We start from the raw sequence: 17,038 nt of genomic DNA, 5'->3' as shown, positions 1-17,038 counted from the left end.
TTTTAAACTGATTGAAAACGAGGCTCGTCTTGGATCTTGAGGAGGCGGCTTTTTGTGAGATTGAAAAACACTGTATGTGGTTACTTCTAAGAATTACATTCGATCTATAGTTAATATTTCGTGCAGCTAAGTCAATATTAGTACATAGTACATATAGAGTTTAATCAGTGTGTGGGGGGTTATCCTTAAAATGTAACCTCTTCATGCATTAAGATAAACAACCTCAAATTCATGTTTTAATACTGAAACAAAAACAAAAAACAAATGAAAAAAAATGAACCCTTCTGTGACCATCATGCAGTCGCAGACAGGATTTGGCGTGCAAACTTCTCATTACCGTAACTCCTAGACTGTTTGTGATATCTAGAAAATTCAAAAAGCTCTGCAAAAAGCCTGGTAATGACCCGTTGATGTTGGAGCAGGGGTTCTCAGGACCAGGATTGAGAAACACTGCTAGAGAGTAACACACAAAATAAAAACACCTGGACATGTACTCCAAAAACAGGCAGGAACTTGACACATTTTTTTGTACAATAGCTCAAAAGTTCAAATTGTAAATGTGAAATTGTTTGTTTATGTCATTTTAGAGTTCCTATTTTGTTAGAAACTTGAAAAAGTCAAATCCGTGTTTTGTCTTTTATTCCTTTAGACTGTTATTACTGTCAAAACACACAGTAATGTTGAATAACTGCCAGATATTGAACGTAAAAGGGGCAGAAGCACTCACTCATACAACATGTTTTGACAATTCTACAGCCATAAAATCAAATTCAATTCAATGTAGACAGCCTGATTATAATTATAGTCATAACAGGGTTAAACTGCAATTTCTGTGTGTAAATAACTAAAGTGATTGTTGTTTGAAGGTCACAAAGTCGCAACTCAGCCCACACTAAACTTGTTAATCTATTTTTATGACCAGGATGGCTCATTCTGCCTGTTGTATGATTAATGTCCATGTATGGTAACATTGGACAAGACAATGTCAGCCTCTCCAGTTGATTTTGTTTGGGGCTCTTTGTCGGGGAAGCCGGGTGTGCTTGGCCCTCAGCCCGAGAGGGCTCTTCTCCCCAAGTACACCCTGCTTCAGAGGGAAGAGACTTGACTCTGAAATTCCTCCAGATAACAGTTGCTAGGTGATGCTATTGTCACATATTCTTTGTGGCCACATATTCATACCCAAATTGTAAGGTTCTTTATGAGGACAGCCTCATTAGTAGTCATATATTCATACCAGACCACCCCCCTCACTTGACCCCTCCTTTACCAATCGTGGGAAAGACGTTCCTAGATGAGCAAAGTAGAGTAGAATTCAGGCAAATACCCAGGAGATGGTCAGTAAAGCTTGTAAAACTTAAACACTCTTTCATTTTGAAATGCTACCACGCCAAGACATATTTGAACTGTATTATCGCCATTTCCCACCACACACGTGTATTTAAACACAAAGCAGTTGGCGTTTAAATTGTTAGTATTGTTTACACTCCATGTACAAAAGTCAAATTTTATTTCATTTCACATATTGGTCGGTTTTAAAAACAGCGTCAGCATTTAATAACACATTTTACCTTTGTATGTTCAAAATATACAGTTTTGTAGAGAGTAAATAAACTGCTGTAGGGTTATAAAAAAATCTGAAAATATTGTTTTATATGACAGTTGTAATTAGTACTTTTACTAAGGTTTTTAGTATACATCAACCATGCAATAGTTTGCTAGAGTTTAAATATGGTATAAAAATGACATAATCTTACAACACAATGTTGAGTGTTTTAGGCATTTGTAATTTTAAACAGATTAAACAGCCATATTTTGCACTTTGCTTTGTTTTTGCTGACTAACTTTAAAGTTTTAATATAACTTAGTTACAAAACGGATAATTTAATTTAATCTATCTATCTATCTATCTAGCTATCTATCTATTTATTAATATTTTTTGGCTGGGGATTCAGATTCAGCAAACAATTGTTAACTTTGAGAGATATAGGGAAGGAAACCTCTGAGACCTTAAATTCAAGTTCAAAGAACTGTGTTTGTCTCTGAGGGGCAATTTAAGGCACGTAGAGCAACTTTGTACACATTTATAAACAGAAGATAAAAAAAATATAAATATGAGAATCAGATATTAAAATATAAAGTAATTGTATTTACATAGGTTGCAATGGGAAGTAAATAGAGACAATATGAAAGCAGTGGTTAGAATAGAAATAGAATAGAAAAATGTAAAAATAATTTACATAAGATGCAGAGTTCAGCTCTGCATCTTATGTAAATTATTTTTACATTTTTTAGGTCGATCTGAGGTTTGGACTTTATTATCTACTTTATTATTGATTAATGTGTTTCCTGATGAATAAACCTTCAGTAAAATCTCTTTACTTCCTAATGTCTTGTCTGTTAAATCTATTCAATTTATAATTGAATTAAATAGCTAATTATTGTTTTAATCGATTGGATAATTGATAAGATTTATGAAGGATTTATGAAGGAACTTCATACTCAATGAAACAGGTGCGGTTAGGCAGATTTAGCCCCGCCTCCTTTGGTTGCCATATTTGGCCAACTTCCCCATTCCAAAGGGCGGAGGGGGCGGGGCGATGACGCCACCTGTTTCTGAATGGGCTCGTGCTCACTCAGCCGGTAAAGTGAAGTATTCGGAGAAGTGCAGCGAGCGAGTGAGTGAGCGCGTGAGTGGGTGAGAGCGTGAGTGTCGCAGACGGAGACTTCGGAGACGGAGCAGTGGGATATTAAACCTCCACCTTTGAGACAACTGTGGCAACATGGAGCTCCGTCGGCTCGGCTCCATCCTCTTTTTATTTATAAACCAAGTGTTTTTCAGCCTCCAGTCCAAAGAGCGTGAGTACACTTTTTCCTTTTCTTTCTTATTTTAAACGCGCCGTGAGAGGAGAAGTTTGTATAACTTCACCGCACCTCATGAGTCAGGAAGTTGGAATCTGATAGTCTGCTTTAACTTTTACTGCTCATGACATTCTGCCTCTTTTTTTTTTTTTGTTTGAAAATTCCTCGTGTGTACAACGTTTTTGGTTCCTTTATTCCTCATAAAACTGTATAAAGTGTGTGTTGTTAGTAGTCAAATTTGAAATGAATTATGTTTAAAAAAAAATTAATTGTCCAAGACAATTAAAAAGACATAAAGTACAAACACAAAACTAACAGTTAAGTTTTATTTGTTTATTCTAACATAAACTAATTTTTTAATATATATATATATATATATATATATATATATATATATATATATATATATATGTATATACGCAACAAAATAGTAATACAGTAATAACATGCCTTTAAATAAACAAATGAATAACCATTACATGTTTGAGATGAAGAACTTTTCTTCCTTTCTTTCCCTCTCTCTTAACTCTAACAGTCAAAGACACTAAAAGTGGAGGTCTTCAACTACAGGCAATAACATTCCACTTAACAATCGTAATACAACTATTTAAATGCACTCGTTGTTGCCCTTCGTTTGTGTATCTGTGTGCGTGTGTGAATCTCAAATGCCTTCCTGAAAGGGCAGTTCAAAAGTGGGGAGTGCAACTGAGAAGTCGGATCATTTTGTTAAGTCAAGAGCTGTAAGTTCATGTTCATAAAACCATCATAAGCCACAACAAAAAAAAACAACATATAAATCACACATTCTCCCTCTATCCCTTTAACCTTTTTAATCTCCTTTTTATGAAAATGAACTTCCCCGGCCTGTGGTTGACTCATCAGACACCTGTTAGATGTCTGAACATGTCCTGACTTTTCTTTCTTTCTTTTTTTTTGTGGTATGGATTCATGTATTTCTCCTGTCATGGCAATTAAACTGCCCACGCCTTTCTCATACACTGTTGGTGGCGTGTGTTCGACCTGGAGGACACGGTCATTGAAGTCCTGAATCTCAGCGACATGCTCGATTATACTGTGAAAGCATGGCATGTGCCCCCCATAAAACATTTGGCCCCCTGACAGCAAGGCAAAGGATTTGATCACGGCGTCAACATAACACTTTCATCTAATGATTTAACTACAGCGGTGATAATAATGTGCAGTGACATATTTGAATTTTGCTCAAACTGTGCCGTGTGTGTGTTTCTGTTCACCTCTGCAGAAGTGCTGCTGGATATGAGAGCTTCAGGATCAGAGTTGGGCTGGTTGACGTTGCCATACGAGAACGGGGTGAGTATTTATACCTCAACGGACATTTTTAAGACTTCAGGTTCAAGACTCCAAGCTGTCCTTCTCTGCAACATGACAAACGGCTAAATTGGCAGCATATGAGGATTTTTAAATGCTGCTCAGTGACAATAACAGACCGTTTCCGCTCATTCGGTGCACTTAAAAAAAGCTCTCTCTGGTAGTGATGGAATGAGTGGCAGCTCGATGAGGTTTGGCAGGGCTCCGTCAGTCTCATGTTAACGCTACCCTTTCATAAAGGAGCTATGAATGTCGTTAAAATGTCATGGATCAACCAAACCGATCTGAATTTATAGCGCCAGAGTGCATTTTTACACAATCGTCGTTGTCATTCCAAACGCAGAGCCATAAAACAAAACTTTTTAAGATGATTTCCTCTCTGAACTTTAGAGACTATCGGTGGCGGAGTGATGTGTTTGCAGTGGGAGTTAAAAGGAAAAAGGAGAACGGTCCCTATGTGGAGAACCATCCCTCTATCTATAGTTCAGTGGCTTTCCGTCTAAAAAAAGGAACAGGACATGGCCACTTCCACCGTGCGGGACACATTTCTTGTGCAACATTTTCTTGGAGATCTGAGGCCGATATAGGATTTCCCGTTGTCTTTCAAACTGGGCTTTGTTCAGATTCCGGCTTTCTCACACTTTGTTAATTCCTCCTCGGGATGATTATTTGCAAAAATGTGGTCGTGGGCCTCAGTGAACATGGAGATAGAGATATTTGCCTTTCTTTTACATAAAAAAAGTAACATTTAAGCACTGATTTAGTCCCTGAAATGTACCACGACTACTAACACATGAGGTGTTAGGTCTTAATGTTAAATGGCGCCTTTTAATCTTTCTGCCTGCCATTGCTTCCCTCTTTTAAAATGCCTTAATTCGACTCAGATGCCCTGGCAGTGGAACAAGTTAATTTAACTGTCGTAAATAAAGGTTAGCTGGTGTTTTACAGTAGCATTTGTTGGGTTTACATGTGTCTTACTCACACATGCACCCTAGTGTGTCAGTGGAAAACCACACACGTTGTGAGCGCAGCACATGTCCGGGCCAGTAACCTTAATATGTGGGAAAAAAAGGGAAAAAAAAGAAGCTGCGGCTCACTTCTGCACTTTATGAGCTTCTTGCTCAGCATGAAAGACGCGATGTCTCATCAATGAAACTGGTTCTTCTTGGGAAGGAACAAAGGCTCTGAAGCCTGTACTTATTTCATTTAAAAATGCCTCGTCTCCTTTCATTATTGTAGTTTGTTCCCAGTGACTTATGCTCCCTGAAACTGATCCCTCTCCTCTCTTGTCTTTGTCTTCCCTACAGTGGGAGATTGTACAGACAGTGGTGAACGGCTCACTTTTCTACACCTACACCGTTTGTAGCATAGATTCGACCGAACAGGAGAATTGGTTGCGTACGACATTCATTCAGCGGCACCCGGGGTCGCCGCGCGTCTCCGTGGAGCTCAAGTTTGTCGTGCGAGACTGCAACACGTTCGACGGCGCCTCCGTCGCCTGCAAAGAAACCTTCAACCTCTTCATCTCAGAGGCCGACGATGACGTGGGCACCAACTTCCGCAAAGGGCAGTTCCGCAAAGTGGCCACCATCGCGCCCGACGAGGTCACGCGGGGCCGCGTGCCAAAGGTCAACGTGGAAACAAGGACTGTGGGGCCTCTGTCCAGGAAGGGCTTCTACCTGGCGTTCCAGGACATGGGCGCTTGTGTGGCGCTGCTTTCAGTAAGAGTTTATTACAAGACGTGTCCGTCCACGGTGCAGAGCTTGGCGGCCTTCCCGGAGACGGTGGCAGATGCCCTCAGGGAGGTGGAGGGAGTGTGCGTGGAGAATGCCATCAGTCAGGCCACCCCGCGTATTTACTGCACGGCGGAGGGTGAATGGGTGGTTCCTGTGGGTCAGTGCCAGTGTCTCGCAGGCTATGAAACCACTGGAGACGCCTGCCAAGGTAAGCACTGCCAGAAATATGCCATTCACTCAACTGAGACGTGTTTGTGTTGCCGTCTGTGTGTGTGTGTGTGTGTGTGTCGCAGCAAACTAAACAATTTCAACCCGTGTGTGAGAAATGAATGCATCGGAATGTTAATTGTGTTTGGTTTGTTTGGGAGGCCTGCTAGAAGAAGAAAAAAAAACACACTCCTTATCTGTTTTGAAACGGGTCAGGTACAGCAGGACTGAGCATGGGAGAAAAAAGGAACTAATGGCCAAGGTGTTTAAACCTGTTTGTTTTGTTTTTGATTTAGAGGTAACCACAAACCGTATTGCTTCATGTGATACGGGATATATTTAACAAAAAAAAAAAAAAAGCCTTCCCACCAGTGCCTCATCATCTCTTCACCTGTTTGCCAAGTGCACATTCTTTCCGCTGTCTTTTTGTCAGGACTCAGGAATGGGGCTGGGCTGAGACACGGGTTTTATGGATAGGCCGATAATTAGAGATAATAATGTACAGTATGAGTCCCAAACCTGGACTTTGACTGTTCTGTGTTCATGCGGCAACACAGAAAGAAAAGAATCTCAGCGATGTTCGTACGCAATACAGGGTTTAATAAGAATTTAAACACAGACAGATGTGGATACTAGTGTCACACAAAAGCTGAAGATACAATTGCTCGTTTGGAGGCCTCCAGTGTTGAAGTTTACACTAACTTTACTCAATAAATTTGATTTTCTTTTGGTTGTTGGTTACTCTGAACAGGGTTTTTTAAACAAATCCAACTAAAAAGATATGAAAATTGTCGGGAATACACGAGACCGAGTTGAGCTTTAGTGCTTCCATCCTCTCACATGACTGAGTGACACCCTGAATTGGGTGAAGTATGCAAAAAATGTGTAGTATGTAGAGTCCTGAAGAAAAACCTGTGAAAACGTATCCACGCTCAATTTACAAAACTAAACACAACAAAAAAATAAAAGACGTGTACATCAGACGCTATGGCCGTCATGTTCATACTATACTGTATGCGCTCCTGCTGTTTGTGTTGTTGGCAATGTGTTGGCATTCTGGGGTGTGGTGTGTGTCGAACTGTCTGGAGGAAACGTGGGAGGAGAGCGAGAGAGAAGAGGAAGGAGGGAGGAAGGACACAGTTTGCCGAGGGGATTTCTGAAAGGAATTCTTTCGCCCTGGCGTCAACCTTTATCACTGATTGAGTAAAAGGAAGGGCCGTGTGAATGTGACAGAATGACTACCTGAGTGGTGTCTTCTCCCTCCAAGTATTTGTTTTGTGTCCGTTGCCAGGGGCAACCGAAACCACAGATTACAGGGAAGAGGCCCGGCACACCTCTCGGAGGTTAGTGAGTCAGGCTGTGGTTTATGACTCCCCGATGGTCCGAGTCACCTTGACTGGCTGAGTTTGGCCTCTTGGAATTTGCGGCTGTGGATGAGAAGATTACAGGAATTGTGACTAAAGTCGTTGAGAACATTTATCAACAGCTATTTCCTTAACTGGTTGTTCCGTCTTACCTTTTTAAATGTTAGCGATTTCTTCTTTTTGGTTCCAGTCAATCTAAATAAAACAGCTTTTTCTTGATAGCCTACATACAGTCTCTTTAAATAGATAAGTGCTGTGTTTGAAGGAGTGAAAACAATTGTGAGGAAGTCGAGGCAGAGGAATGTTTCAGGCTTTTAAGCTCATGACAAATGGCGGAATAAAAGCCCAACTCTTCAGAGGAAGATGGGAATTATTTGACTGTGATTATAAACTCTGGGAGGAATTACCTCATTATGAGGATGCAGGAAGTGTGTTTTATTACAGAAGTAAAAACACAATAGTGAGGCTTCTCCTGTGAAGGCCAGTTCTTGTTTTATGATGAGTGTAGAAAGTGAGTCCTCGGAGGCTCGTGGCCCTGCGAGCAGATTCCACAGAAGAGCCCAACTGTTGTGGGAACAGGAAGTAAAGTGAGATGAGGAGGAATGCTGACTGACACAAATAAGCAGGTTGTCCTTGGTTGGAGTCACAGGGTGGGGAATGAGTCGACAGTTGGCGCATGAGGGTGGTTACTTTCATGGCTGCTTAGTTAGGTGTGGAGTGTAATTTAGTCAAGAGGATTAGTGGAGCAACGGGACAGCTGTTATCCAATGACATGCCCCGCTTTGCCTCCCCTTTGCTCTTTCATCCGGTTGTTAACACACGCAACGAGCTCCCTAATCCGTGTTCCCACTCATTAGAACAATGGGCCGACACAAAGAGCAAAAAACAGATTCAATTAACAGATGCACCGGTGCGGAACACAAGTCCTTTTCACGTGTGTGTGTGTGTGCCGTAGTCAAAGAATGCGGGGACAATCAGAAGCATCAACAAGTGAATTCACAAACACTTAAGACTTGAAGATTAACAAAATTCTCAACCAGGTATAATATTTATTCTTTTTTAAAAATAGTTATAACGTGACAGTGTTTGTTTTTATGCCTTGCACACCTGCTGCCATTTGCGAGCAGTATAATGAACGATACAACATATTTATGGCACCACTCTGTCCAATCTCTGAGACAATGGATGAATAGGGCTGCAGTTTCTTTGCTACGTGACAGAGGTCCTGCTGCTCCAGCTCAAGATGAAATGGGCTGGCCCCCTTTTCTTATGCGAAAAGACCTCAGCTACACCCCCACTGTCGCCAAGTGACTCCCCCGGGAGAACTTCTGTTGGAGTTCCAGACCTTTACCCCCATCCCCCCCATCCATCTATTCATTGCCATCCCTCCTACTCAGACTCAAACCTGCTGCTGCTTCTCCTCCACCGCAGCGGCGGTGCTCAGAGTGCAAAGGTCCTTCTGCCTTGGTGGCGAAGTAACGCGACCACGTCTTCCATCCAGGGTTCACTCGACCTCTTTTCCCGTGGCCACCAGCACAGGAGCCACATGAAAGGCCTGCTCCCTAGGGAGACAACAAAATGAAAGCAGAGACAGAAGATCATTCATAGGATCCACTCGTTTAAAAAAAAGTTTGCTTCACTCAGAAACACAGGGAAATTCCTACGTGTCTCCATCAGCTTTTACTCTTGCCTGATTATGTTCAACCTTCCATTCTGTAATTTGCAACTGGGGTCGTGGGGGGTTAGAGGAAGGAAGGAAGAATGGGAGGAAACGTCAGTCTCAAACTGACTTGCAGCTCTTGCATCCTGGTTTCTGTCCAGTCTGCACATTCATTAACCTCTCACGCCCTGGAAGGCTGTTTATCTGCACACTGAAATGTCCCAACACTCCGCCAGAGTTGCCGTTTCCTTTGGCAAAAACACTAATATTATCTGTCGGGGAATATGAGCCGAGTGTGAGTTCACCACCGGAGGACAGGCAGATCGGATCACCTGACGGATTGAATGTGCGGCGTTCATCCGGTTGACACTAGCAATGTGACCTGAGATTAGGCCTCCGAGCAAAAAAAGAAAAGAAAGAAGAGGCAAGTGCAGGCAGATCGTCAGGGAAATCCCTTTTCATTCCTCTGGATACAAAGACTCTGTGATTATAGGTTAGTCACAACAAAAGCTTCCTGTTGGCTGTAAAGAGCTGGTATTACAGAGACAGCTTCATTGTTTGCATTTTGATCGGTCATTCCTTCCTGTGTTTGTATGTTCCACGGTTATTCACATATATGTCATGCTTAAACTAACACACACACCTTCTTTTTTTTTCTCCTTGCACACAGCATGCAAGCCAGGCTACTTCAAGCCATCTATATCGAGCGAGTTGTGTCAGCTTTGCCCTGACAATACCGAGCCCTCCGCAGCAGCCGCCTCTGAATGTCAATGTAAGGAGGGTTTCTTCCGCTCCCCGTCAGACCCGCCAACATCTCCCTGCTCTGGTAACGACCCAACTCGCTGACTTATCACTTGAAAAGGTCAACTTTTACTCTCAGTCTGGAGGAACAGGCTAACTGTCCTGTCATCCACTTCCCTCCCCAAGCTCCACCCGGCGCCCCTCGTGAGCTGACCTCCACCACCCTGTCAGGAGACGGCAGGCTGCAGCTGTTCTGGAGCCCGCCGCTGGTGACCGGGGGCCGCAGTGACCTCACCTACAGTGTGGTATGCGAGCACTGCGGCGGAGCCTCGTGCGTCCCCTGTGGCGAGAAGATCCGCTTCGAGCCCGGCGCTGCAGACCTGCAGGACACGACGGTCGTCGCCACCGACCTCGACTCTCACCTGAACTACACGTTCACCGTGGAGGCTCACAGCGGCGTGTCACAGTACAGCACTGAGAGGCGCACAGCAGCCATCACCACTGCTCTGGATTATACAGGTGAGGGGTTTTTTTTCTTCTTCCTGTCTCTTTTTACTTTGATCACTTTCATTATGATTACACCATGTATTGCAACAAAAGGAAATACTGCTCCCTGGATTGGCCAAGCAGCATTCTGAGCCACACGTGCAGGAAACTCCCTTACAGGAGCGAGCCCAAGCAAGACATTGAAAAACTATTTTAAACTTTTGAGCCTGGGGTTGAGGCAGCAAAGCTTTGCCGGCGGCAGCAGTGTGAGGCAGCATTGGTGAAGCAATGGAGTGAGTGAGGAGGTGGAGGAGTGCTATTTAAATGGACCACCTTGGTGTGAGAATGACTGTGATTGAAGTGTGACTTATAGATTGCGGTCAGCTGATTACAGATGGGGTGTATGACGACTGTGTCAGGCATGAACTGCAAGGATTTTTTTTGTCTTTATTTAACAATAGTTAATAGTTTTTTTTTATTTAAGCCTTTTAAACCTAAGCCAACCAGAAATTATCCTGTGACTAAGTGGTTTTGCCCATTTTTCCAGAATAACTTTCAATATCTATTTTTTAAATTACAAATTAACTGCATGTTAAAGTAGTGTATTAACAATTATTATTAGTGTATTAACATTTAAAATGAAGAAAAACAAAAAGTTTTATTTAAAAAAAAAACAAAAAAACACCAGATTTTGCACGTTCTTATTAAATTCGTATTAAATTTAAATTAAAATGATTTCATGTATTATTTGTTTCAATGTCAATAAGTCAGATACAGAACTCTATAGAGTTTGTTATCCAACAATGTGACCCGCTGAATCCCACAGGCTTTCATTTCCAAAAGACAGTGATTAGTCCCTAACCGTTATTTTGCTTTTCTGCCTCTCGCCGACTGTTAGATCCCCCCAAGGTGACGTTGATCCATCTGGATGATCGCAGCCCCACCAGTCTGTCTCTGTCCTGGTCCCTGTCTCGCAGGCCTCCGGCCCACATCAATCACCGCTACGAGCTCATGTACCGCAGAAAAGTAAGACAGATGGTCTTTGTGCTCCCTTTGTTCAGATTCGAGTTCGTTGAAAGACACTTTCAAGAAGATATTTCTGCTCACGGTATAAGCCGTACTAATCCACCCACTGTCTGTTTCCTCCTCACAGGACGGTGACGGCGAGCGCGACGTGACCACCTTCACGGTCCTGATTTTGGAGAAAAGCTCGGTGCAGATCAATGACCTCTCGCCAAACACTACATATCTGTTCAGGGTTCAGGCACTGAGTGCTGAAGGCAGCCCTGGCAGCTACAGCGCGGAGCACGAGTTCCACACTTCACCACTAGGTACGACACGAACATGTGCACAAAGTCTCCTGTCCGCCGTGTAAACTTTGATTTCACATACTTAATTAATTGTAATTGTGTGTGTGGTTTTGTGCAGCCGAGTCTCAGATCCAGAGCAACTCCACCGTGGTGATGGCAGCTGTCGTCGGGGTAGCCGTGATCCTGCTTGTTGTGGTGGCCGTCCTGCTACTCCGTAGACGGTGGGTATCCACATTCGACGACTGTGTCATTCAGATAAATGTTATCTACAAACCATGCAGACTGTGTTATTACACGCCACAGACTAGAGTTAATTACCAGTACACAGAGCTGACATCTTTGAGGGGTTTATGAGTAATAGCCTATGCTGTTATTGAATACAGCTTTGGTCTCTTTTAGCTGGGACGAACATGCAATTACTACAGATCCAGTCTACATCCTGTTTAGTGATTGTCTTGTTTTCCTCTCAGGAGACTGAGCTTGCACATCAGGAGAGGACCAGAGGATCCGTACTTTTCAACAGGTAAGAAAACAACACAGTAATGATTACTCAGCGTTATATACTGGTGTTATTCCGTCTAATATTTTGGCCATTATTCGCTCCTTAGATCAGCTGAAGCCTCTGAAGACCTACGTTGACCCGCACATGTACGAGGACCCGAACATTGCCATCCAAAAGTTCGTCACGGAAATTGACCAGAATTCTATCAGCAAACAAAAAGTCATCGGTGTCGGTAAGTGATTCAACAGCATTTACCTTCCAGTGTGTGAAATCGCGGCGGGATCGACTGTTTCTGACGTTCCACCGCTGTGCGTGTGCTCATCAGGAGAGTTTGGGGAAGTGTTCCGCGGCGCGATGAAGACTCCGGGGCGAGGAGAGGTGGCCGTTGCGATCAAGACGCTGAAGCTGGGCTACTCGGAGAAACAGAGGCAAGACTTCTTGAGCGAGGCCAGCATCATGGGGCAATTCTCACACCCGAACATCATTCGCCTGGAGGGAGTTGTCACAAAATGTGAGTCAAGACATGAGTCAAAGGGTGTGATTCACACACGTATCAATGTTTGCTTTTCACTAAACCTTTTTGTTCCCCGTTTCATTTTCCAGTCAAGCATGTGATGATAGTGACTGAATACATGGAGAACGGCGCTCTAGACACATATCTGAAGGTAGGTTCTCGAAGATGGAAGCAATAAAATACAAATATTTGGGTTTAAGGTATGAGGGAAACGGTTTTAATCAGTGGATGCATTTCGTTTGTTCTCTTTAGGACCGTGATGGAGAGATTCCTTCGTACCAGCTGGTAGGAATGCTGCGGGGGATCGCTGCTGGCATGAAGTATCTCTCTGACATGAGCTACGTCCACCGTGACCTGGCAGCGAGGAACGTTCTGGTCAACTGCAACCTGGAGTGTAAAGTGTCGGATTTTGGTCTATCGCGCGTGCTGGAGGATGACGCCGAGGGCACCTACACGACCAGAGTGAGTCTAACTTCACAGCAACAGAGAAGAAAACCTTGTGTTTTCTTTTCTCTCCAGTAACCAAGCTCGGCTTGTTTATGATATCTTTTACTCTCGAGTGTCCACCAGTCTTTCGGCACCTTGTGTTTTCATTCCACTCACAGCTTGTTCATTTGTCTCCCCTGTCAGGGAGGTAAAATCCCCATCCGCTGGACTGCCCCCGAGGCCATCGCATACAGGAAATTCACATCAGCCAGCGACGTGTGGAGCTTTGGCATCGTCATGTGGGAGGTCATGGCATTTGGAGAGCGGCCCTACTGGGACATGAGCAACCATGAGGTACTGCTATTTACGTTTCATCTGTCGCGACCTCTTTCCACCTCTTGTGCTTGAGTTGAGGGATTGTTTTGGACTGTGTAGATCAAGCGTCATTGTATATTACCACTGAGGTGGTGGTGATTGAAACGTGCCCGTTTCCCACCACCGTCTTTAAATTTACTGTCAACATCAACATGCAAACGCAGCATATTTCTGCACAGTCGCCTCTTCAACCGTAAACAAACATACGTTAAATCCTGTGTTTTCCTCAGGTCATGAAGGCCATCAACGAGGGCTTCAGGCTTCCCGCTCCGATGGACTGTCCGTCCACCATCTACCAGCTCATGCTGCAGTGTTGGCTGCACGATCGCTCCAAGCGGCCTCGCTTCACAGACATCGTCAACATTCTGGACAAACTGCTCCAAAGCCCAGAGTCTTTGAAAACCATCGCTGACTTTGATCCACGGTATGAATGCTGCTCTTGTCACTACAAATTAAAACTGACTATAGAGCAACCACATTCATGCGTTTCAGAGAACTAGCAGGGGAAACACACTCGTCACCATATCAGATGTTGTTTATTTAATCTGAATGGGGTTTTATATTTGAGACTATTGTTGGCTCGGTGACTTCTTGGTCGCCTGCCAACGGTTCCTGACCAATAATTACTCCTGAACACGGCCCCTTCTTTGAAAAGCACTTGCTTTAACACTTATTACTGCTCTCACTTCTACTACTACTGCTGCTGCTGCTGCTGCTGCTGCTACTTGTGCTGTCAGTATAGATCAAATGCTGTAGAAACAGTCTCTCTTGGCTATCTGTCAAAAACAGATTAGATATAAATATGCCGCCAGACGAGATGCTGTTCAAAGACATTTTACATGACCAAAAAAATCAAATGTTTATGTACACAGCTTATCACTCCCTAAACAAACGATCCATCCATCTATCTTCTACCGCTTTATCCTCCACATGAGGGCTGACATGGGGCGATAGGTCATCACAGGGCCACATAGAAACAAACAACCACCCACTCTCACAATCTCACCTATGGTCAATTTAGAGTGTCCAATTTACCTAATCCCCATATTGCATGTTTGGGACGAAAGCGGAGAACCCGGAGAAAACCCACGCACACGGGGGGGAGAACATGCAAACTACACTAAACTAAACAAATAACAATAATAATATTAATAAAAGTGTTCCTTTTGCATTTGTTGATTAACCAGAGGAGTGTTCGTCTCAGTAAATGCCACCCGGAGATTAGATGTTCGGTAGAATGATTATATGATCTGCAGTAAAACAGGATTTCTCCTGTCCAAACATCACATGCTCTTCGCGTAAATAAGAAGAAGCCCGTAAATGATAATGAGTAATCCTATGTGTACATTATTTCCACGCAGCGTGTCCATCCGCCTGCCGAGCACCAGCGGCTGTGACAGCACCATGTTCCGGTCGGTGCCCGAATGGCTGGAGTCCATCAAAATGGGCCAGTACAACGAGAGCTTCACTCGCGCCGGGATCACGAGCATGGAGCAGGTGCTGGCGCTGAGGCCCGAGTAAGTGCACACATGACTGTGGTGCAACTGTGCTATGCCGCACCAATGCATCTGGCGCCGCGCCACATTTTTATATCAACACAGAGAACGTATTGAGTTTGTGCTGCAGCAATAATCCACTCTGCCTTTGGCCAGAACATTCCTCTCAGTCTTTACTCTCATAACTTCTCGTGCAACGTTCACAGCCTCACATCCCATCTCTTTTTCATACAATTCAAACTATAAACTGACCATTTTTAAGCCACACCATTGAACTATTACATCAATTACTTTTACAGCTTAGCGTTTTATGAGTTGCTCCATAATCCTCATAGTCAATTTGTCTGTTCTTTTCAGAGACGTCAGGAACATTGGTGTGCGACTGCCTGGTCACATGAAGAGGATCGCCTACAGCATTCTGGGCCTGAAAGACGAGACCAGCTCACTCAGCGTGTTTGCAGTGTGATAAATGAAACAAAAAAAAACATTCCTCCGAATTAAAATGCACTGACTGACGACGCCATTTCACTCCTGGAGACTGGAGGACTGAAGTGGGCCAAAGCTACGCTGCGGGGCTTTTATTCTGTCTGTGGCACAGTGTGGCACGACTGAAGAGGAGAGGACACTTCAAGCCACTCAGAATGGACTGAGATTAAAAAAAACACTTATGTACTTTATGATAAGAGTCGAGAAATAAATTATCTTTATGTAAAAATAATTATGAGATGTAGTGAGGCGTCGCAAGAGTGCTTGGCTCTGTATTTACAGAATGACTGAAATATTGAAGGCTCTTAATGATTAAGAGCTCGTTTCTTCCAAGCACTCACTTTATCCGGATCATTTATTCAGTTTGTTTTGCTTCTCTTTTGTCGAACAATGAGACTTTTTTCAAAACTTTTGTATAACTTTTCCACTCAGGGCAAAAGATCACACATTCTTCATGTTAGTCTCTGTATCACATGATGCATTTCCTCAAATCATTTTGTCTGTTTACTCCATGTCTTAAAAATAACTCCATTTGTATTTAATATTTATTTTATATTTATGATATTTGTTACATGAGAGATAACTCTAATCTGGCGCATGTTTGCCAGGTGATGTGTTTTCGTGTCTGAATAAAATCAGAGTTGCCTGTGACTGGATCACTCTCTTACACTCAGCAGTCGTCGGCTTGTATTTGTGTTTATAGACATGCAGCCGCTCATCAGTCACTTTGGTACATGCTGACATACATTAGCGTGATGAGTAGCCAGGAAATTCTGCACAGACATTCATGTTCCAACGGATTAGACCGTAGGTGTGAATGTTTGAGTAAATGGTTGTTTGTGTCTCTCTGTGTTGGGCCTCTCCAACAAATCACAAAAGCTGCAAATTAGGATTACACCTTGTGCAGCATTTCTGACACAGGGTCAGGATTATTCACTGACAATAAAATATTGTAAAAATGTTCTTATGAGCAATGAAAATCCTTCATTTCTCATCCTCGACTAAGAATACATGCTTATATTCTCGTGGTAAAACTCATCACATTTAAATCCTGTAACACGGTGACTGTTGAACTTAAAACTATTATTGTAAATCAAGTCACAATCACAACAATCTGGTAGAAAGATATCAATTAGACATCTTCTACCCGTGTGTATCTCGTGCTTCTTGAGGATGAGTGGCATAAATAATAAATGGAAGGCTGGAACCACAATCAACAGAGGATAAATTATTATGGAGTTGTTATTATTATTATATTGTAATCTCAAATTTCAGTTTCTCCAATACTGAAGAAAACATCTTTACATCTAAAAAGCACCCAAAAAGCACAAACGTCTCTACAAAAGGCTCTATAATAAAATATATATATACATATATATTTTTTTTTTATATCAACAAAATCATTTTCATTTACATGCTTCTACAGATAAACTGCCAGAAACACAAGCTCCTGGGCCACAGGTGTCAAACTGGGGTCACATCCGGCCCGCCGTGCAATTGTATTTGCCCCACGAGATAACGTGTTATGT

At 43.0% G+C, this 17,038-nt stretch overlaps 1 protein-coding gene across 1 annotated transcript; it reads left to right on the top strand.

Moving 5' to 3' along the window:
• The first annotated feature begins 2,648 nt into the window (after nt 1–2,648).
• epha2a (eph receptor A2 a) lies at nt 2,649–16,182 on the top strand. The gene is made up of 17 exons (XM_058631838.1): nt 2,649–2,856; nt 4,121–4,188; nt 5,514–6,150; nt 9,844–9,999; nt 10,101–10,433; nt 11,299–11,426; nt 11,554–11,731; nt 11,829–11,931; nt 12,181–12,233; nt 12,319–12,444; nt 12,538–12,723; nt 12,816–12,877; nt 12,979–13,188; nt 13,357–13,506; nt 13,758–13,951; nt 14,889–15,044; nt 15,381–16,182. The coding sequence occupies exons 1-17, from the start codon at nt 2,781–2,783 to the stop codon at nt 15,487–15,489; spliced, it is 2,925 nt and encodes a 974-aa protein (XP_058487821.1). The 5' UTR covers nt 2,649–2,780; the 3' UTR covers nt 15,490–16,182.
• The last annotated feature ends 856 nt before the right edge of the window (nt 16,183–17,038 follow it).

Source organism: Solea solea, chromosome 6 (assembly GCF_958295425.1).
Source record: "Solea solea chromosome 6, fSolSol10.1, whole genome shotgun sequence".
Classification (NCBI taxonomy): domain Eukaryota; kingdom Metazoa; phylum Chordata; class Actinopteri; order Pleuronectiformes; family Soleidae; genus Solea; species Solea solea.
Note: the sequence above shows the minus strand (reverse complement) of the source record. Positions and strands in the feature narration are given on the sequence as shown.

What these genes read in the sequence shown, in the direction of transcription:
- epha2a (XM_058631838.1), top strand. Translation starts at nt 2,781, where the DNA reads ATGGAGCTCCGTCGGCTCGGCTCCATCCTCTTTTTATTTATAAACCAA. An exon ending in GGGACATGAGCAACCATGAG is followed by an intron (nt 13,507 to 13,757) that starts GTACTGCTATTT and finishes TGTTTTCCTCAG; the next exon opens with GTCATGAAGGCCATCAACGA. An exon ending in GTGCTGGCGCTGAGGCCCGA is followed by an intron (nt 15,045 to 15,380) that starts GTAAGTGCACAC and finishes TGTTCTTTTCAG; the next exon opens with AGACGTCAGGAACATTGGTG.